This window comes from Terrapene carolina, unplaced genomic scaffold, assembly GCF_002925995.2.
Source record: "Terrapene carolina triunguis isolate 2854851 unplaced genomic scaffold, T_m_triunguis-2.0 Scaffold192, whole genome shotgun sequence".
Classification (NCBI taxonomy): domain Eukaryota; kingdom Metazoa; phylum Chordata; order Testudines; family Emydidae; genus Terrapene; species Terrapene triunguis.
The window spans coordinates 2,310,246-2,332,318 of NW_020664543.1; the positions used below are offsets into that span (position 1 = coordinate 2,310,246).

General features: G+C 45.9%; 1 protein-coding gene across 3 annotated transcripts in view; it reads left to right on the forward strand.

Annotated features, from left to right (window-relative positions):
* Positions 1–22,073, forward strand: part of RPTOR (regulatory associated protein of MTOR complex 1) — a 285,614-nt gene that overhangs the window by 226,524 nt on the left and 37,017 nt on the right. For all 3 annotated transcript variants that reach the window (XR_003899854.1, XM_024201510.2, XM_024201511.2), the window contains exons 23-25: positions 188–371; positions 2,420–2,530; positions 18,207–18,312. Coding sequence is in view for 2 of the 3 variants with exons in the window: in XM_024201510.2 (XP_024057278.1) it covers positions 188–371; positions 2,420–2,530; positions 18,207–18,312 (401 nt within the window). In the remaining variant the exon portion in view is untranslated. The remainder of the gene's footprint in view (positions 1–187; positions 372–2,419; positions 2,531–18,206; positions 18,313–22,073) is intronic.

The following is a 22,073-nucleotide window of genomic DNA, read 5'->3' on the forward strand; positions in this document are numbered from 1 at the left end:
TCTAGTTGTAGTCGTCCCCCGGTAGATGGATTTTCCCCCTTGCTCACGTTGTAGGAAACTGGTCCTTTCTCAAAGGTGGAAGCCATTATTTGGTTGTATTCCACCCCGGAGAAGCCTGAATTTCAGTGGATGTTCATCAGCTTGGTTCAGAAAGTGTGTTCATCCCTGTGTTCTTTCCCAATACTAGAGGGTCTCCTCCAACTACCAGCACAAGTATCTCCAGCCTGACAAACGACGTGACAAAACCGCCAGTCAGCCGGGACCTCCCATCTGTAAGACCTTCAAATGTAGGCAGTCTTGGGGTCCAGTACACCCCCCACTCCCACCAGTTCCCCAGGACGAGGAAAATGTTTGACAAAGGGCCAGATCAGGTAAAATGGATCTTTCTACTAGCCGTGACCCCTCTACCTTGTGTACTTTTTGTCACACGTCCTGTTCTTTGCTCTCCTACTTTCTAAATATCCTTCTTTGCTTTTTGCAGCTGCCACTGACTCCAGTTTAGTTTCCTCTAATCCTGCCAACATCAATAAAGTAAAAAATGAAATTGATTATTTTTCCTCGTCTCCAGGATAAATGTCGCTTTGTGGCTCTTGATGCGACATTACTAGCTGCTGCTGCTTCAGAGAAGTGTTTAATTGGAAAAGGTTATTTATTGTTCTGTAAACATTCAGTTACTTTACATAAATTGAGGCTGCTACCTCACCTTAATGAACAAAGTTTCAGAGACATTCTCAGAGGCCAGGAGTCAGTCGCTGTCCTTTATTGCAGGAGAGAATGTCAGATCCTTTCAACAAGCACCTTTAGTGTTGGTGGGCCCCACAGGAGCAGCCCGTGTCACACAGTTGTCGGTCATGGTGCACTCAGATCTTCCTAATCCCTCTGCTACTGTCAGAATATGCATGTGCTCTCCAGCCTAGATAGAAAGAACAACAGTCCATACCGGCTGCAGTGGAGAAGCACACAGGTCAGATGCATCTAGTGTTTTCATTGTTCAGTGCCAAAAGGGTTCATTGGGTTGATGCTCAGACAATACTTGGTCCTTGTTTAGTACTTTTCAAAGGCGAGCAGGTGTAGTTATCCCTACTTCACTAACGGGGAACCTGACACACACAGGTGGTGACTTGTTCTGCGTCAGTGGCAGGAGCAGGGAATGCAGCCCATGGGAACCCAGTGGAACTCCTGCCCCCATCCCATGCTAGGTCCATTTGACCAGAGCTGCCACCCCTGGGAGAGAATGCAGGAGTGTTTTAGTGTCTGACTGCAGAAGGAAGCGCAATGAGTAAGAGCTGGGGTCAGTGAGGGATTTACATACTGCCAGCACTGGCTAGAGCCAGGCAGGTGCTAGGCATGTTTTCACACGTCATTTCATTTCACTCTGAGCTTGGATCTTTCTAGCCCTTGGAGGCTCTTTCACAGACGCTTCCAAACTGTACCACACGTGAGAAAAACGGGGGGGAAGCAGCTTTCTCGCGGAAGGAGAAGAGCCCCACTCACTGGTGTGTGCAGATAGTGCTGTTAGAAAGTGCCCCATGGTCAGACCTGGCGACTGAATTCCTCTCTGCACCGATGCAGCCCACTCAGCAGCGTTACAGCTTCCCTGCCCTACCAGGACCAACCACCTCGGGGAGGAGAGGGGAATTCAGCCTCCATGGCTCGTTCAGTCCTTGGCCTCTCTGCCAAGACTGCCAACTGTAACGATGCTCTGTGAGGTGGACAGCTGGCTGCTAGGAATTGGAGAGTGGCCCCCAACAATTCACTTCCCATCAGCCACTGCACAGCAGTCAGATGGTAATGCCTTTGGTACACTACTGGGCAGGAGGGACCAGATTCAAGTCAGCAACTTAGAGTTGAAACTCGGTGTATCCCATTACGAAGCCACCTTGGCCATCCAGTCCCAAAGACAGACGCATCTTTAATGAGCTGGATGAGGGTTGAGAGTGGCCTTTCCCTCCTTCTTCTATATGCCTTTTCACCCTTTTTATGCCTGTACGTATGCTGGCCCCTGTTCTGAGGTTTGGGACAATAGTTTTTTCTTGAATCATTTTCCCTATCCCCAATTGTGCCCTATGTTAGACTCCAGACAGGCCATGGAAAGGAGCCAGTGCTATTACTTCATGCTTACAAAATAGCAGTGCCCAGAGGCCCTAATCATTACTGGAGCCCATGCTATGTGCTGGTTAGCGTCTCCGTGCTCTCCCTGAGGAGCTAACAGAGGGGCTGTTCTTTCAAAGCGTGGCGTGCACAATCTCATATCTCGGCAGCACCTTTCAGCATCTATCTGCTCAATTTCTCTTTGCGGTTGAAGTCGGCCTATGATATTAGTTCCGTGTGGGCTCTGGGAAGAGAGCCAGCACTTTGAATGGGGATGGACAGCATCATTAACAAAAAATGTTTACCTCTGTGTTCTCTTCCTGGGCAGACCACTGATGATGCAGATGATGCTGTTGGACACAAAATCTTCATTTCGGCCACAATGCAGACAGGATTTTGTGACTGGAGCGCAAAATATTTTGCTCAACCGGTCATGAAGGTAATATTCTCCCTCCATTCATGTTTCTTGAATCACAACCCTGGGATGCTGACCCCTGGAAGTGTGGGCGCAATGCGCTCTCCCTTCCCTCGTCATTCCTTTTCTGTTCATCCTATGGAATGAGAGCGTTGCTCGCACACCCCCCTCCCTGCTACTTCTTTGATCCACGTAACCACCTTGCCTGTAAAATGTGGGCAGAGGAACAGAGAGACGATCAGAGGGAGGGGAGGATTTAGTGGAATGTTACCAGAGAAAGAGCCCCAGAGCATGAAGTAAAAGCTGTGAGTAGGAGTGCCAGTATGTGGGGAGGGTCTGCTTGTTGGTGCCACTGGTCCAGTCAGCTAAGCAGCGTTGCCTTACTGTGAAGGTTAAGCGTGGCTGCAGCTTCCAAAGCATTGTATTATCCATCAATAGCTGACATGCTGATGCCGTGACTGAGTTGTTACGCATCGCACAGTGGCAGTTAGGTGCTCCAGTTACATCCACCACGAGAAGCACAAATTACATACACAACTCAGAGTAACAAACAAAAATTCAGTCCCCCACTAAACAAAGTAACTGGGCCATGGACTAAACTCTGCCCCAACAGTGAGAACAGATTCTAAAGCAGGGGAGAGGGGAGCCCAGCCCCTGGTCGTGGGGCTTTCAGCCAAAGGAACTTGACAACAGATGTCTCCTCAATGATGAGGGTTTGTTTCAAAGCAGCAGGGTCCATGTCGTATTAAGTATTTTGTGTGTTTTCCCCATAACTTCCCTTACAAGTTACCTGAGACATTTGTGTTCAAAAGGGGGGTTTCTCCCTCCCCACTTGTCACCTTCTTCTTGCTTAATTCTATAGCAAAGTTATAATTGTCACATTGCTGAATTGTCACATTGCGATCATTTCCATAACAGATACATGTCGTAAGCAGAGGAGTGACGTCCTTACACTGGAGTTAACACTTCCCTAGCACACTGAGGACTAGGTGTACCTTGCAAATGTTAACTGATCCTCACAAGCCTGCAAGATGGAATAGGGTGGGTGGGTAGATGGGTAAGTAAAGCAAAGACAAGACTTGGTCACAGGTTCAAGCATGAGGCGGGTGTAAGTCGTCACGGTGACGCTGGTCTCTACAGTTAGTACATGGCAAAGAAGGCCTGTCCAAATCCAATACAAGCTTTTCTAGCAACTCTTTTAAGACTTTGTTGGATGTGGAAGTCCCTCTTTAAAAGCAAGTTTTGTTTTGTGTGTGCTTGTGACAACAAATGATCTTGCTCTGAGCCAGGCAGCACAAAGGTGTATTCAGGTTAACTTTCCTGGGAAAATGCTGGAGATTAATCATTCTTCCCTGCCAGCCCAGAGATCAAGAACAATAAAAACAACTTGGTTGTTACAATAAATGTCACTCTCCTTTTGCTGTGTAATGAAGCCCCTGTATTCCAGCAGCAAGGGCACAGACGCGGCTTTCTTCCCACCTTTGCATTTAAGTTTCTGGCTGTGCTGATGCTAAAACAAGCGGAGGAAATCATTGAGAATGCTGCCTTAAGTGAAGACTATTTAATCCCAGTGTCAGCAGAGCATGTCCTCCACTCCAAGTTAGATTTGATCCTGCTTGTTTGAGTGCAGCTTTAGAGCTGTGACCTACTCACAGGCATCTTGTAAAATCTCCTTTATCTCAGAAAAGGGGGTTTGACAGCAACTGAGGATCTGAAATAGCTCCCAGGAAAAACTCCCGCAGCCTTGGTTACTTAAAAGAAATTACAATTACAGCAAGGAAAGAGGGTGGCAGTGGAAATTGTGGTGATGCTGAATCTCCTTTGAGATACATGGGCAGGAGACAGACAGAGGACTTTGTGTGGGGGTAGGTGAGGGTGTGGGGACTGGGAGAGGAGTTGTGGCTGCAGAAGGGGCGGTAAATTTAGAATGGGTGGTTGGCAAGCCTCAAATTGTTTGCTTGGGAAAATCTGTAATTTCTTAGCCCTGGAGGGTGGAGGGGAGATGGCTAATGCTGATCTCAGGGCAGATTAACATGGTGTTTCCAAAGACGCGTCATGCAGGGATTTGGAACTGACAGCACAGGTACTTTGACTGCTGAGGGGAAAGAAATGTGTGCTGCCAGGACTGCCAATGCATGGATTCTGGGGAATTCCTGGATCGCAAGGTTGCAGAAGTTTGTGGGAGAGGAAGGACATGGGAAGTGCTGGCTACAGACTGATTCGGGCGTGAAGAGGTAGCCTGCATTGGCATCATGTTTTGCCCACTCTGTGGCATCTAAGTGCTGACTTTTAAGAGGTTGTGATTTACCAGACACTGTGGTGATTCCCTTGGGTGGAAATGATCTGCCCCTGATCCCCGCTGTACACCTCAATGTATGAGAGCAGATTTGGACAGTCTCAGAGACTTGTGTCCATAGGCTGTGATAGTTTGATCTGGCCAAGTGTCTGAATAATTGCCACAGCGACAATATGAAAGCTATTAATATGTGTCCAAAGAATATTAATTGGGAAATGGGAGTGTTCGTGGCTGCCCAGAAAATGTGTGCGGTATGGCATAGAAACATTATGAGCTCTGACACCTCTACATCTGTTGGTAGGGCCCTACGAAATTCACAGGCAGGAAAAACGTCACGGACCGTGAAATCTGGTCTTTTGTGTGCTTTTACCCTATACTGTACCCTATATACTCACGGGGGAGACCAGCGTTTCTCAGATTGGGGGTCCTGACCCAAAAGAGAGTTGCAGGGGGGTCACAAGGTTATTTTAGGGGTGGGGGTTACAGTATTGCCACCCTTACTTTTGTGCTGCCTTCAGAGCTGGGTGGCCGGAGAGTGGCGGCTGCTGACTGAGGGCCCAGCTCTGCAGGCAGCACCATACCAGGCCATCCTTACTTCTGTGCTGCTGCTGGCGGCGGCTCTGCCTTCAGAGCTGGGCTCCAGGCCAGCAGCCACCGCTCTCCAGCTGCCCACCCCAGCTCTGAGGCAGCACCGCTGCCAGCAGCAGCGCAGAAATAAGGGTAGCAGTACCGCAACTCCTCTCTACAATAACCTTGCGGACCCCCTCCCCCACAACTCCTCTTTGGGTTCAGACTCCTACAATCACAACACTTTGAAATTTCAGATTGAAATAGCTGAAATAATTAAATTGACAATTTTTTAAATCCATTGAAATTGACCAAAATGGACCGTGAATTTGGTAGGGCCCTATCTATTGGTTAGGTCTCAGAGGATCTTTCAAGCATTAAGTTGTCAGTATTTTGGAGCAGAAACCTTGTCTGTGATTTCTCTCGCCACCCTAACACAAACTCCAGCCTCCAGCCATTGTGGAACATAACCCGGAACGCCATTCCACTGTAACGTAATTGTCCTTTGCTCTAGGCACCGCATGTGAGTCGGTTTGTAGGAGGGGAGAAGTAATGGCAGTAGAAATGTTTGTATGGCAGGGAGTGAAGATTGCAGGGAGATGCGTTCCCTGCTTGTGGTTGAGGACTCCTGGATACAGGAGGGAGGAGAGATGGGGGGGGGGAATGCAGTGAGTGGGTCAAGAGCATGGGTGGGGAGGTAGGCCAAAGCAGGACTGGTGGGGCCCAGGTAATGGGAGTGTATGGGGCGTGGGGGAGTAGTGCAGGCTGGCTTGCTGGCTCAGTATGCAAATTCCAGGACGAGATATGTATAGCTGTCTAAATGATTACCAACTCCTCCCAACAGCATATCTTTCCTGTTCAAAAAAATGGGAAATTCAGTAGCAAACATGTCTGTTAATACAGAGTTACGGTTGCTTGCTGGTATGTAGTCCCCTTGCTGGTACATAGTCCCCTTGCAGACAAGTTTGAGCAAAACTCAAACTTCTGAAACTAGGAAATGCACAGGTAAGGTTGCACCTTAACTCTGCTCTCTTTCCACAGTGCCCCTGGGTGCCCGTTAACACATACACCTTTGCTTGGCCAGTCCCACCATGGCTGAAATGTACGAGCTCTGCACCTCCTTTTACAGACCATTCACTCTCACCCACAGAATTCCATCTAACACAATTAAAGGACAAAGTGTGTGTGTGGAGGGGGAGTTTGTCAGTTCCTCATTCCCTCTGTTCCCTGGAGCTGGCCGTAGCCCCTGGGAATTATTTGTAGACACTGTAATGCAGTCAGGGTGTTCGGTGTCCTACACTAACTGGTGGAGGCAGAAGTTGGGCCTGCATGGTAAAGGGCTAGATGTGATAGGAAGACATGTGAGTTACTTTGAGGTATGTGACACAGCTGTGACTGTGATATGAGAGGATCTATGTTTTGCACCCTCCAACGTGTGTGAGCAAAGGAAGGGAGCGACATGTGTACCTTCACAATGCAGTATGCATCATTTCAGTGCAGAATTGTGTATATTATATAAAGAGCAGAACACCCGGGTTTAGTAGGAAGGGAATTGTCAGTAGCAAGCTGGGATAGGAGAGCAATTTAAGCATTTATTACCTGCATGCACTCCAGGTAACGCGAGCGTGGTCAGTGTCAGGTGTAGCTGCACTGAATGGCAGAGCCAATAGTTAGCTCTACTTGGTAGAACTGTGTGAGCTCTGTGGATTACTTTGGGGTGTGACAGGCTACGTCTTCACTACCCGCCGATCCGGCGGGTAGCAATCGGTTTATCGGGGATCGACTTACCGCGTCTCGTGAGGACGCGGTAAAATCGATCCCTGATCGCTCTGCCGTCAACTCCGGAAATCCACCTCGACAAGAGGCGGTAGCGGAGTCGGCGGCAGCGCGGCAGCGGTCGGCTTTCCCCCGTCCTCACCACCAGGTAAGCCGACCTAAAATACGCAACTTCAGCTACGGTATTCACGTAGCTGAAGTTGCGTATCTTAGGTCGGAACACCGCTGTAGTGTAGACCTAGCCTAAGAGAGCTGTGATTGTGATATGAGGGGATCTATGTTTTGCATCCTCGTGTGTGAGAGCAAAGGGAAGAGGTGCATGTGTACCTTCAGGACGCAGTATGTCTCATTTCTGTGTAGGTGGTGTCAGTAGCAGGGCACAGGGCTTTTATTACCAAGGATATCAGCAGTGAGGTGGAATATGTGAGCATTCTAATGTGTTAAAGCTGATTAAGTGAAACTGTAGTTGAGATGGTATCCTGCGGGTAAGTGTGAGGGATTTGTAAAAGGTTGTGAAATGTTTCTTAAATTGTAATGTGTGGTATTCTTTCTGGGGAGCTGGCTCTCTCTCTCTCTCTCTGTGTGTGTGTGTGTGTGTGTGTGTGTGTGTGTGTGTGTGTGTACACACGTGTACATACACCGGGATCTGGAACCTCCTGAAACTTACGTTGCCAAGGGCCAGTGAGAGTATGTATGTATTAATCCATTGCTCAAAGAGGGTAGAGGGAAGATGTCATGGGCAACCTTTGCAGTTGTTTTGTCCTTTTTGTCTTTTAATTGTGTTAAATGAAATCTTGTGGGTGAGAGTGAACGAGTTGTAAAAGGAGGTGCAGAGCTCGTACATTTCAGCAGCTGTGGGGTAGAAGAGTAAATGGGGTGTGTGTTAAGAGGCATATTGGGGGATTGCTGAAGAAGAGCAGAGTTAAGATTGCGGGGAAGATCTTACCTGTGCATTTCTTACTTTTCAGAAGTTTGTTTTGCTCAACTCAATGTTCTGCAAGGGAACAGCATACCACCAAGCAACCATACCTCTTAATTACTTTGTTTTTTTGCCATTGAATTACAGTGTGTGTCTGTCACACAAACCAATAATATGATGGTGCTCGAACAGGAAAGGAATCAGAGGAATACTGCTGAGTACATATTTTTATAAACATCTGCTGGTTATTTACGTTTTTCGAGTAAATGGAAAAATTGTATTTCATGAGTAGGAAATTCCTCCCACCCTAAGCAATAACAATGAGGCATCCATTACTGCTCATTCTTGAAGCACATGGTGTGTTTTGTTTTTTAAATATCAGGATAGGGTAACAGTGTGAGCTAATTGGCTGCGTCTGTGTTTTATGAAACTAGCTACACTGTAGGCAGGTTTCCAAGTATCTTAATTTTCTTTTATGTGAATCACTAAGAGGAAATAAAATCATTGGTCCAGTGCTTCATCAGCTCTACTGCTAGTGTAAGTAATTTTCTCTTGACAACAGCAGCAGCAAAGCCAGTAATATATTGGGAAATATTTCTGACCTATGGGGTTTAGTTGCCAGATTAAACGTCAAGCTTTTGGGCTTTATACAAAAATTGGCTTTGGTCAAGATGAGTTTCAAGGTCTCATTTCTAAGTGCAGAAAATGGTAAGTAAGTTTATAAAGGGAAAAAGAGAGAGAGAGAGAGAGAGAATTGGGGCTGATGGTGCCATTTAAAAATGGGTAATGTTTTGTCTCTCAATGCTTATTAAAAACATTTGTCTACTTTCGAGGATAGTTGCTCACAAGAGTGGTGTCTTATTAATATAATAAATCACTGTAGACAGCCAATCAAAAAGCAACATTGGCTTGTGTATGGGGAGCGATTATTTGAGCTTGAGTACTTCACATTCATGAAACAAAATTTCTTTTTTTTTTTAGAAAAAGAAAAATTTGAAGCTCCGTGAATATTAATTTGATATAAGGGGAAATGGGCTGAGAATCAATCATGTGAATACACAGAGCCTCTTTCTGCATCCATTAGGCCCAAATAATTTGTTGGGTGTTTTTCCCTAAAAATTGGGATGTTCTGAGAACTGCAAAAGAACTGTGTTCATAAACAGAATTTGTACCCTGGTTATTTCATCAGCCACGTGGTTCCATCCTTTTTCCGACATGCTAGAAAGAGTGGTAATATTTGTTATAGTGAGAGTTCTATAATGGTTTCCATTCTAACCCCCTGTTTTCAGGGATTAATTTTCATCATTCAGGATGAAGTTTTCTGGGCTTAGTATCTGACTAGAGATGATTGGGTGTGGGGGAAGGGCATTGAGCAAAATCAGTTCTTTCCTCTTAATACAAGGAGGCAGGTAGGGGGGAAAGAATCAGTTCCTCATTATTTCTGAAAAATATTTTTGCAAGGGGCTTGAACAGCTCAAGGACTGAAATGGCTGGCGGTAGAAAGATTAGTTTTGGACTGTGACTTGCTCACTGAGGAGAAATGCCTTTGAGTGTTCAGGTTTTGATTTGACGGAGTTCTGAGCATTTGAAGGTTGCACTCTTCAAGTACCCAGTAAACTTTAGCAATAGCACAAAACTTGTAGTGCCCATAGGTGCAGGAGGCAGCACTGGGTGTGCGTGCATGGCTAACTTACTTATTCTGTGAAATAGTTACCAAGCATGAGTGGTGGATGAGGGAAAGACTCGGCAGGAGGAACTTTTGGCTCTCTCCTTAGTCATCTTGCAAGGTGTGCAGTGAACGAACAATGCAGAGCTTCACAGGAGGTTTGTTCACTGTGAATCCTCTAGGGTAAAAACTGCACACTTCCTCAGATGGACAGGAGAGGCGCTCCATTGTGTACATCTCATAAGGCACACAGGACAGGATATTCCAGGGATGTGGAGCCACATAGTTTGAGAGCATTGATTGCTTTCATAAAAAATAAAAATAAAAAAAAGCCTGGAAAATCTCTCTTTGAGAGCATTTAGGTTGCTTGGTTAAGCACTCAGAAGTCAGAATATGTTAATGTTAAGGTTGGATGCACAACCTTAACTCTTCCCCTGTGTGCATATTAACAAATTTCTCAAATGATACAATATAAAATACATTTTTTTCCCACAGCCCTTGGGCTTGTCAACCTGGAGACTTTGTTATGGGGTTCAGGGTGAAAACCAGACCAGTGAGGGGTTGTCACCACTTGCCCTGCAACCCTGGGTGCCTTTCAGTGCTTTGCTGCTGTAGCTCCTAGTCTGAGACACTTACAACCAGCCTACAAGCATTCAGGCCACACCCTGAGTGTCTATGTGCTAGACAACCCTACTTCAGCAGCTCTGTCTCTGGCTTTCACCAGCCTTGGTTACAACCAGCAAGGGGACCCCAACACACTCCCAGGCCCAAATTTCCCAGAAGTGTGTGCCCTGAAGTGTCCAGCCCTCTCCTGGACAGTTCAGAGAAATAGTATGGGTTGTTTGTTCCTCTAAACCAAAGTGGGGTGCGCGCACCTCAGGGGGTGCGCAAGAGGATCATTTGGGGTGCGTGCCTCCGGAGCAGCGCCGCTTCAGCAGTTCGGGCGGGAGTCCAAGTGTCTTTTTTTTTTTTTTTCGCTTGGGGCGGCAAAAATGGTAGAGCCGGCCCTGTGGCGTGGCAGGGGGTGCGTGCTCAAAAATTTTTTACTGATATGGATGCGCGATCAAAAAAGTTTGGAGACGACTGCTCTAAAGACACAAAAGTACCCGTAGCTTATTAACTGGGTTAAATACACTCTGACCTTTTAAACACAGCACCGAGCTGCCCCTTTGCTGTGGGCTAGATTGCAATTCTACTTAATGTGTCGTGTAAATTAAATAATCTTGCTGTGCACTTGTTACACAACTCATGGACTCTGTCTGACTGGGGTAGGCAGCGTAGTGCATTATACTATGAGAAGTTACATGTGGGTATCTAAAGCCTGACCTATACTAAAAAGTTAGGTCAACCCAGCTACATCACTCGGGGTGTGAAAAATCCACACCCTGAGCGATGTAGGTAAGCGACGTAAGTCTCCGTGTAGACCCTGTGAGGTCAATAGAAGAATTCTTCCTTCAACCTAGCCCCCGCCTCTCGGGGAGGTGGATTCCCTATGCTGATGGGAGAACCCCTCCCGTCGCTGCAGGGAGTGTCTACACTGAAGATACAGCAGCCTTGCTGCAGCTGTGCCGCTGTAACATTGCACGTGTAGTTTGAAGGAAAACGTTATGTTGCATTGTGTTAACTGAGAACTAGTATGTAACTCGATAATTGAAGACTATTATTTTGCACGCGCACAAAGAGTAGAGAGAAGGTTCCACGTGCAACTTTTTTTGACATTTCTTCATGCTTAACCAAGCAACTTTGATATTCTTATACGACCCTTCTTGGCTGGAATTCCGTAAAACATTCTCCTTCTAGAAGTGCCGCTCCTGGAGCATTAAGGAACACAGAGCCCTGATTGGCTACTGCTGCCTTTTGGGAGCTGCTAAAGAAGCGAAGTGAAAAATGAGCCAAGTGCAGGTAGAAGAGAAGGACACTGCTGTTCCATTCTAGTACTTCATGCAGGGATGCTGCTTCCTAACGTAAACAGGGGGAAAGAAAAATGGTCATTTCTGTAATGAATAAATAGAAAATGACTGCGAGCACATCTTGATTGCATTTAAATTATGAGTTTAGCTTTGCTTCATAGTCCTTGCTCTGAAAATGCAGGGCTTAATTTCCATTATAAATCACTGGCTCAGTTTCAAACCATCAAACTGGACTTGATTTATTGATTATCAAATAAATGTACAAAGAGAGCACTGCATTGCAATTGCTTGGTGGGGAGTTAAACAGCAGACAGCTTTGGGAATTCTGATCTCTGCAGAGAACTTGACCCAGCTCAAAGTTCTGAAAGTTCTTGTGGCAAAAGGCCGTTCTGCCAACTTCATGCAAACCTGGATTTGTATCTTGCAGCGCAGCCTTGGCTTTGCCAGCTGTATGAAAGCCCCATGTCAAAGAGAGCAGAAGCCAGTATTCATTCTGTTTGATACAGACGTAATGTGAGGGTAGAGGCTGGAGAGGATTCTGGAAGGTGAGAATTACATAAACAAATCCTTCTTGATAATCCTTGCCGTACCTTCAGCACTTTCACTGCACTGTATCTTGGCAGTCATGCAAAGCCCCAGCAGAGAGATTAACCCTTTATAAAATTGTGGCAGGAACACGAAACAGGATAGATCTCCCAGTAGTAGTATTTGCTCTAGTAGAAGAGTGTCAGCCTCTTTTCCTGACCCCCCAACTACCGATTCACTCATTGAGAGATAGGCAAAGAGTTAAAAGAAAACAACTTCATTGGCTTTTGAATGGCACTCCTCGGTGGGAGGATTCAGAATTGTAATTGGTTTCTTTCTGAGTGACAGCCAAGAGGTGTTAGAAATCTGTGGCGTGTCATGATCCTAATCACGTAACGCTATTCCAGATACCCACGTTCCTCTGGGACCTCTGCTTACAGGAGAGCTGAGCAAAAGCCAACATTGGGCTTTTGTTTACTAGAAGATTTTCTAAAGCTTAAATGGAAACTGGCTGGGAAAAGGGGAGAAAGGAATGAATGATTAGACGAGCACCTGACGGCGAGTGTTCTCTGGAATATATCCCTTCAGCCTTTCCTTCCCAGTCTGTGCTCAGCACCACTCTGGCTGTGGGGCGGGAGGCAGAAGTCTCGCTCATACGCTTGCTCACTCACATTTGCGTTGTAAGCCAGGAGTTCCCCAGTTACGTGCGCACGCTAAGAGCTCATCTGAGTACTTTATTATTTTTGTTAGCCAAAGTACTGCAGTGGCTCAGCGAGATTACTGAGCAGGTCCCTCATGGGGATGTGGGAAGGAACGTTGTTTTGGCCACATTCTCTGTCCCCTTGTACTGGCTGCATGCAGCAACTTTAACTCTATTGCCCTCCCTCTACCCCCAATTCATACAGCAAAATGATTGCAGAGGGGGACATTTCCCCCTGAGCCTGGCAGTGTCATAAGCAGGCACACAGTGTGTCTGGCACTGGTAGATATGCAGTGGTGGTGTAGCCCTGTCAGTCACGGGATATTAGAGAGACAAGGTGGGTGAGGTAATAGCTTTTATTGCATGGCTCTCAACCTTTCCAGATGACTGTACCCCTTTCAGGAAGCTGATTTGTCTTGTGTACCCCCAGGTTTCACCTCACTTAAAAACTACTTGCTTACAAAAATCATACTATTACTGAAAAATTGCTTACTTTCTCATTTTTACTATATCATTGTAAAATAATATAAATATTGTACTTGCATTTCAGTGTATAGTACACCTCTACCTCGATAGAACGCTGTCCTCGGGAGCCAAAAAATCTTACCACGTTATAGGTGAAACCACGTTATATCGAACTTGCTTTGATCCACCGGAGTGCGCAGCCCTGCCCTCCCCGGAGCACTGCTTTACCGTGTTATATCTGAATTTGTGTTATATCGGGGTAGAGGTGTGGGTAGAGCAGTATAAACAAGTCATTGTATGAAATTTTAGTTTGTACTGACTTTGCTGGTGCTTGTTATGTAGCCTATTGTAAAACTAGGCAACTATCTAGATGAGTTGATGTACCCCCTGGAAGACCTGTGCGTACCCCCAGCGGTACACATACCGCTGGTTGAGAACCACTCTTTTATTGGACCCACTCCTATTGGTGAGAGTGAGACAAGCTTCTGCGCTACACAGGCCTGAAGAAGAGCTCGGTGTGGCTGGACCACTTTTCTTTCACCAGCAGAAGTTGGTCCCATAGAAGATGTGCCCTCACCCACCTTGTCAGTGCAAGAGAGCTCATTTTGGGCTGGTTCTCCATTACTTTTCTGCCTATTGTCCTTGGAAGGACTGAGTCCATTTTCTTCAGAGCTGCAAAGCCCAGATACTCCCTTCATCTGCTGCCCCATCTTTGAACCCTGCACACACCATATCTTGTCAGGGGAGGGGACAGTAGCTTCCTCACAGACACATAGTTCCTAGTCCGAGTCTGAGAGAGCTGCTGGGTGCCAATGGACGGAGTTAGAATTCTGTGCACGCCCCCTGCCCCTTCCTGCTTGAGACGGCCTTTAGATCTTACTCCAATTTATTCCCACAGAAACTGGATTTTCATTAAAGTGTAATATCTCTGCTCTTGAATATGCTTTGATGCATTTTACCCTGGGTTTGTTTATTGCTTTGCATTCTTGGTCATTTGTCATTTCCTTTCTAATAAACCCTAGATTGCTGCAAAATGAAACTTGGGTGTTTTTTTTAAAAAAAGAAAAAGCAATCCAGCCCAATAATCATTGTTATGAGTCCTTTGCAATGTGTGGGCTGTTTTGAACACAGTGGGCATAGTAATGTCAGGCTATTTAAGTTCTTTTTCATTAGGAAAAAAAAACTGGGGGTCTGGGAGGGCTTACTCCTGCTCCCCCTCCCAAGAAATACCCCTTCCTGACCAGCAGTTATTCTTTTCATTGACATACACTGGGTGTAACTCTCCTCAGAGCCCCCCCGGCGCAGCTTTTTAATTGCCCAGAGGGGTGGTTCTCGAGCAGTGGTTCTCAAACTTTTGTGAGCCAGGATGCATCAAATGGCCAAAAAAATCATCTTTGTCCCTTTCACTTGTTTCTTCTACAATGCCTGTGCGGGAGGGGCCTGCCTGCCTGCCCCCAATCCCCTCCTGAGGCTCCCTCGCGATCGCCCGGCTGCAGAGCTCTGTTCTAGAGCTCTGAAAGAGAGGGACACTCTTAGCCCCAGCAGCTGGGCCTGCTGCCCCTGTAACACACGGACCAGAACTGGTATCGCGTCGGGGACTCCCATATGGCAGTGCACACGGCTTGCTGGTCACCCCAGTCTTCATCTTTATTGAATCTCTCCCTTGCTATGGACAATGGTTTTTAAGAGGAGGATGGGAAGAAGGGAAATTTTGAAAGGGACAAAGCCCTTTACCTGCTGTATTTACTGTTTTAATATCGCAGTTCTGAATAAAACCTTTAGTGCGTCGTTCATTGGTATTTTCATAAAAGGAATTTCTTGTGCCTTTAGATTCAAAGGTGCTTTAGCTTATTCGTATTTAAAAATACACAACCCAATAAAGCTCATTGCAGCATCAACGAGCCTTCCTAGTGTAGACGCAGTGTGTACTGGGCAAAAAAGTGTTTTGCCAGGATAGCTTGTTGTGCTCAAAGAATTGGTATAAGTTACAACTACATCTCTGTTAGAGCTTTTGCCAGTATAAAAACGTCACAGAAGATGTTGCCTCCCGAAGGCTGTGCCCGCACTGCGTGCTAGGAGTGTGATTCCCCTGCTTGTGTATGCTTACTCGCACTGGCTCTCATCCCGAGCGTCCGTAGGAATAGCAGTGTCGTGAGCCACCTGAAACGGGTGGGTTTGTACTCGGCACCGCTCAGCCAGGCCCTCACTGCTGCTACCCTTCTATTTATGCTCATGCTATCTGGATCAGAGCTACTGCTGGGAGGTGTACACAAGCCAGGGAATCACACCCCTTGCGCATAGTGTGACATTACTAGACCAGCAAAAATTTCTAACTTCGACCTGACCAGAGATAAATTCAACATTTCGCTCAAGCCTGCAAAGATTCTGGTTACTCCACTGGAATAATTATGAAGAAAGGTTGAAAAATGGGCCGTGTTTTGTCTAGAGAAGACAGACTTGGAGGATACATGCTAAGTTTTCAAATATGTAAAAGGTTGTTATAAAGAGGATGGTGATCAGTTGTTCTCTGTTCCCACCATAGGACAAGAAGTAATCAGCTTAGTTTGCAGCAAGGGATATTTCGGTTAAATATTAGGTCCGCTTTCTAGCTGTAAGTATAGTTAATCAGTTGACCTAGGAGGGTCATGGAATCTCCATCACTAGAGGTTTTTAAGAACAGGTTAGAAAACATCTGTCAGGGACAGTCTAGGTATAATCCTGCCTCATCGCGCAGGGATGTACTGGGTGACCACCTGCTGTCCCTTCCAGCCCTTTTTACGCCTGTGGGCCTCACTGTGCTGGTTAGTACTTGGTCCTATGAACCTCAGAGCTACTCAGTGTGAGGAGGGGTTGCAACATAGGACCCAGTTGTATGGTATCGAGTATATCTTATTTCAGTTGCCCCAAAGTTTTACAGACTGAGGGATTTGTGTCTCGAGTTGGTGTGGGATTTTCCCTCAAAATGGTTTTTGTTAGAAATTGCCGATTTGACAAAACTGAAACTTCTTGTGGGAAGGTATCCTATCTCCTAGAACTGACAGGTCATCGAGTCCAGCCCCCTGCCTTCACTAGCAGGACCAAGTCCTGATTTTGCCCCAGGTCCCTAAGTGGCCCCCTCACAACCCTGGGTTTAGCAGGCCAATGCTCAAACCACTGAGCTGTCCCTCCCCCCAGTTTCAGTGAAACTTTTGACAGGTAAGGCTTATAAATCATTTCTGGTCAGAGAGAGAGAGAGAAATACTCCAGAATAGCCAACCATTCCATGGTCAGGCCACTCTCCTGGGATATGGAAGACCCAGGTTCTAGCCTCTGGTCTGACGCAGGCAGAGCTGGGAATTGCAGCTGGGTCTCCCACATTCCAAGCGTGTGTCTTCGGCCTGGTCTACACTAGGACTTTAATTCGGATTTAGCTGCCTTAATCCGAATTAACCCTTCACCCGTCCACACTACAGAGCCAGTTAATTCGAATTAAAGGGCCCTTTAAATCGATTTCTGTACTCCACCTCGACGAACGGAGTAGAGCCTAAATCGATTTTGTTAATTCGAATTAGGGTTAGTGTGGACGCACACCACCGAATTACTGTGTTTAAGTTAATGGGGTAGTGTGGCCGCACACCACCGAATCAATGTGGTTTAAAACCGAATTAAGGTGCTTAGTGTGGCCGCGCACAATCGAATTTATACAACCTGTTTCCCAAATTCGAATTATCTAAATTCGGATTAATCCTGTAGTGTAGACATACCCTTAACTCCTGGGCTCTTGGCTCTTCTGGGGTGCAGCCTGGCTCTAGGTGTGTTTTGTTTGTTGAAAAAGAAAAACGATAAAAGATCTCGGTGTTGTGCCTGTGCAGAAGGGGGGAGAAATGGCAATCTCAAAAATGTTCCTGGGACAGGAAAACCATTTCCAGCCCAGCTCTGTTGGTGTGTAATTAAGATGAGAAGATAAGGGGTTACAGCATTTCCTTGCAAGCTGTCGTGTTCCAGTAAGGGAAGCTAAAACACTCCTTCAGTTTGTCAGTCAGTGTTGCATTGATAACCTGAAAACCTTGAGATTTAAAAATAAAATACTTAACATGATCTTTCACCTCTTGTCAGTTCTAGACAATGAAAGGAAGATTCTAATACAAGTTTTTAACTTTCTGCCTATGTAAGAGCTCCATTCTTTCTTTATACATTGCTCTGAAATGTTTTATGATGCTTTGATGAGTTGCAAAATAAGCTATATTGTATTTAGACAGAGGAAAGTAGTTGGGTTGGCTCTGGGATAGTTTTGTAAAGTGCAATTTGTCTATGGGTTCATTGCAGGGGCTACCTAGTGTCATAATTTAGGGTAACTGCACTTATGTTTCCCCATTGTGGTCCGACAACAACATCCACTCTCAGGCTTCCAAGTCCCTGGCCATCAGCTCTCTCGGGTGGCAATCTGCGTCTCTCCTCTTTCTGACCAGGTGTTTCCAGGCTAACCAGTTCCCTGCCTTCACTGTGATATTCCCAGTGAAAGACAGTCTGCCTGCAGAGACCTGCTTCATTTCTCTCCTCAGAGAGTGTAATTGCTACCATTATAATAAAAATAAATAAGATGAGACAAAATACAGGATACCTGTCGAGGAGAGGGACAAAGGGAAAAGATTACTAACAATGAGAAGAGTCCGATCAAAAAGATGCTCAAATATTTAAAATTGTACGGTCCTGTGTGCTCTTTCCATTTACTGTCGGCAGCTGGATGTAGGGTTGCATGTGCTGAAGAATCTCTGATTCTGGTTGGCGTGTGTGTGTGTGTGTGTGTGTGTGTGAGAGAGAGAGAGAGAGAGAGTTAGGTTTGGATAGTTACAGCTACTCTGGTTTTGGTTTTATTAATGTATTAATATATTGGAAGATTCCAGAAGAGCATGATTTGGAGAGCCAGATCCGCAAAGAGAGGGAATGGCGGTTTCTACGCAACACCCGTGTCAGAAAGCAAGCACAGAAGATCATCCAGAAGGGTGAGCTCTCTACTTCTCAGACACTTTTCTCATGTACCGCAGCTAGCATTATGTCCCCTTCTTCCCCCCCACCACTGGGCTTAGCTGGGTTACCCAGGGTTCTTTCAACCCAAAGCTCTTGGTAACTTTTACTCTATGCGAGGTGGTGTCAGGAAATAAATCAGGGGAGACACAGGCGTCCAACCGATAGTTGGCTGGCACAGACAGGACAACACGAGAGTGCTTTCACTTAAAGCTAAACTTTACTTAGTCTTAAGCACTTACGTCCGCAACAAGTTAGTAAAACACCCCCAACCCTTGATAATTACCGAAGCTGAGTGTGGCTCTCGAGTGGCACAGCGGCAGCCCATGTGCTGGTGGGGAACACAAGATGCATCCAGAGGGAGAGTCCAGTCCTGAAGAGTCCCCCTACCTCAAACTTTTCCCCCTTATTTATACATTAGTAATAGACTGCCATGTCCCTTAAAGAAAACTTGTTAAGCAAGTAGTTTCAATGGTCAAGCAAGAGGCTTCCTTCTGATTGATTAACCAGGTGTGGGGTTTTCCCAGAGTTTGCAGCCTTGAGGCCCCAATAGACATTCCTGCTCTTCTAAAATGCATGTATCAGCAACTTCAACACAATTCTTATCAGGAAGGACGCGGGGTCAAGCTGCCCTTTCTGTGGCACCCAAAACTCCCTCCCGTCCTGTCTTGGTCAAGCTGAATTTGCTACATGGCCACTTTATGGCCTGCTGACTTGTCTGCTTTTAGCAATAAGCCATAGTGGTTTCAGGCACTTTACTGGTTTGCCGAAATCTCCCGCTACAGCTGGGGCCTCTAAGCACTCCTGTAATGCAAACAGTAAATAACAATAAACTATGCAAAGCCTTTGTTAGACCAAGGTGTTTAACTAATCACTGGCCTTTTTCATGGGTCCCATTAGGGGAATAGGAGCTTGTTCAACTGTGAAGTGTTTCCCTAGAGGTGATTTATCTTGAAGCTTACAGGGCTTCATTTACTGCTAGTAATTACTCCTGCTCAGGGGATTGACCTGCTTGTGGTGAGTGTAGACGTTCTCCTTCCCTTTTGAAAACCTAAATGCAATGTTATCATCTAAGGAATATAGGCATTTGTAGCGGGGTCAGCCAAAAATGATCATCATTTTATGTAACCATCTGAGTTGAACTTGGGGTGGGAAAGAATAAGAGACCAGGGATTTTTGAGAGAGAGAACCTGCCATAAGAAGGGGTTTTCCTGCATAAAAGAATTGACAAAGTTCACAATTTTAAATGCATGTGTTCACCCTGAAGCCTTGGCCTGGAAAGTCAACAGCTGGGCTTTTCAGTAGCTCTGCCAGTCAGAGATGGCTTGTCCGCAAGTATTAAAGTGTCCAACACAAAATGGATAATTTAGAGGCCCTTAACAGATACTATTGATTTACTGTTTTGGCCTTTCCTTCCTGTCCTGTAAAGTTCTGATGATATTGTGAGTTACATTTTTCAAGGGATGGCAGGTTAAACTTCAGAGTCCCCACCTGGCCTAAAGGGCACAGTCAGGGTTTTTGATGTGTATCAAATGCTACTCAGGTTACAGTCATGCCAAATCAGCTTGTTTTGCAAAGGTGAATGATGTCTTGTCCTCTTGATGTTTAGCAGGCATCTGAATGACTCCAGAATTCCCCCACTCCACCGAGCTCCAGAGATGATTGTTTATGCCTCGTATCCCATTATATTTTTTAGCATTTTTATGTACAGCCTCATTTGCACTCACGGCTGTTCCTCTAATATGCCTTGGATTCATATTTCATTAACATATATTTAGTGCTCTGCTGAAAGCTAATCTTGCTTATTTATAACTCTTCATGCATTTACAAAGTGGCAGTCAGGCTAGGATTTTTTTTAATGTATTTGAATTCAGCTTAGCCCACTAAAGCGGCCTCTAGAATTTACATAGCTATGATGAGACCTGATATTATTACTCATTCTGTAGCTTGCTTAGCCAGTGAGTAGTGGGGGTTGAATCTGTGTCGTTCCCCTACACTGTGGTTCTGTGCGTGGCTGCGTGTTCAAGAGATGCTCTCACCATGGAAGAGAAAGTTTTGGGTATTTTTCTCATATGAGATGCTGGCGGGGAGAGGATCAGTGTGAAACATTAATCTGCTGAGCAAGATGCTATCTGAGACTCCGTTTCTCATGTGCAGCTGGAGGGCTTGGCAGGCTTGAGTCTTATACAATGGATGGCCTGGTGTCTACCACAGCAGAATATCATAAACCAGGAGAGTGCAGGGGATGAGTCAGGGGCCTTTTCTGAACACAGATAGTACAAAGGAGGGGGGTTGGTGTCAGCCTGATGGGCTTGAATCTCGTCATGCACAGGTTCAGATTCTGTCATCCAGACTGTGAAAGTGAAATGCAAAATATTTGTAAAAATCACACACCCAAGATCCCAAATATTAACAACAAATTAAAATAGACTTAAATCAATGCATTGTAAAACAAACTATTTCAAAGTCTATATCTGCTGACAAGCTGTCCGCTCAGGATTCTGCATTTCCACCACGGCCCTTGGTGATATTACTAGCACCTAAGGTGGAGTGGGTATAGCTGCATACGTTGGCAATGATTTGGATTCTTACCTTGTAATCAGTTAGGTTTTCAGAAATTTTGCAATGACTCATGATTATCCTGATGATGATTCCCAAAGTCAGAAATCCTACAGTCACACACTGTGTAACTCTGCCTGCATAAATAAAACCTTTGTGAAATGATCGTCATAGATTCCACATACCAGAGCCCAGAATATTTAGCAGCTTGACGTGTAAACGAATGGCAGTGTTTCAGGCTTTTGTGAGCATTTCCCATTAGGATTTGGCCCCTTTCCTACAAAAGGTACATCAACATTTTACAACAGTGATGTAGACGTGGATCGTTTCAGCGACACTTCTGGACTTGGCAGCCCTCTATTACAGCAGTGGATATGAACTGAAGGCCTGATGTGAGATCTGAGCCCACGAACACCCAGCCCACTCGCTAGACTGCTCTGATCAGTGCTGACGTTTGCTATCTGGTAGAGAAAAGCTCGCATCCAGTTTAAAATTTGCCAGAGATGCCCAACTATAATTTCAGGAGTGCGAGACCGTGAGAAGAGCTGTGCAGCTTTTCACTCTCACAGAGGATATGAGCTCCCATGTCCTGGAGAGAGCTCACGGACTAAGCATCTCCAGCATAGGCTCTTCCTAGGTGGCATGTTTTCTTCTCTAGTGGGGTGGGGAGGAAGAGATTCAGTCCCAAATAGGCCAGTTGGGGGAGGCCAACAGTTTTAGGTCTCTGAGCAACATGGCAAGAGTGAAGGATTCTGGTTTAGGGAGAGAGCACCGTAAACTATTAGGCCTGGTCTACACTAGGCTTTTATGTCGACTTTAGCGCCGTTATATCGAATTAACCCTGCACCCGTCCACACCAGGAAGCCATTTAGTTCGACATAAAGCTCTCTTTAAATCGATTTCTGTAATCCTCCCCAACGAGAGGAGTAGCGCTAAATTCGACATGGCCATATCGAATTAGGCTAGGTGTGGATGGAAATCGACGGTAATAGCTCCGGGAGCTATCCCACAGTGCACCACTCTGTTGACGCTCTGGACAGCAGTCCGAGCTCGGATGCTCTGACCAGCCACACCCCCGGGAAAATTTGAATTCATTTTCATTTTCCTGTCTGGGCAGTTTGAATCTCAGTTCCTCTTTGGACATCGAGGGGAGCTCAGCAGCAGTGGCAACTATGCAGAG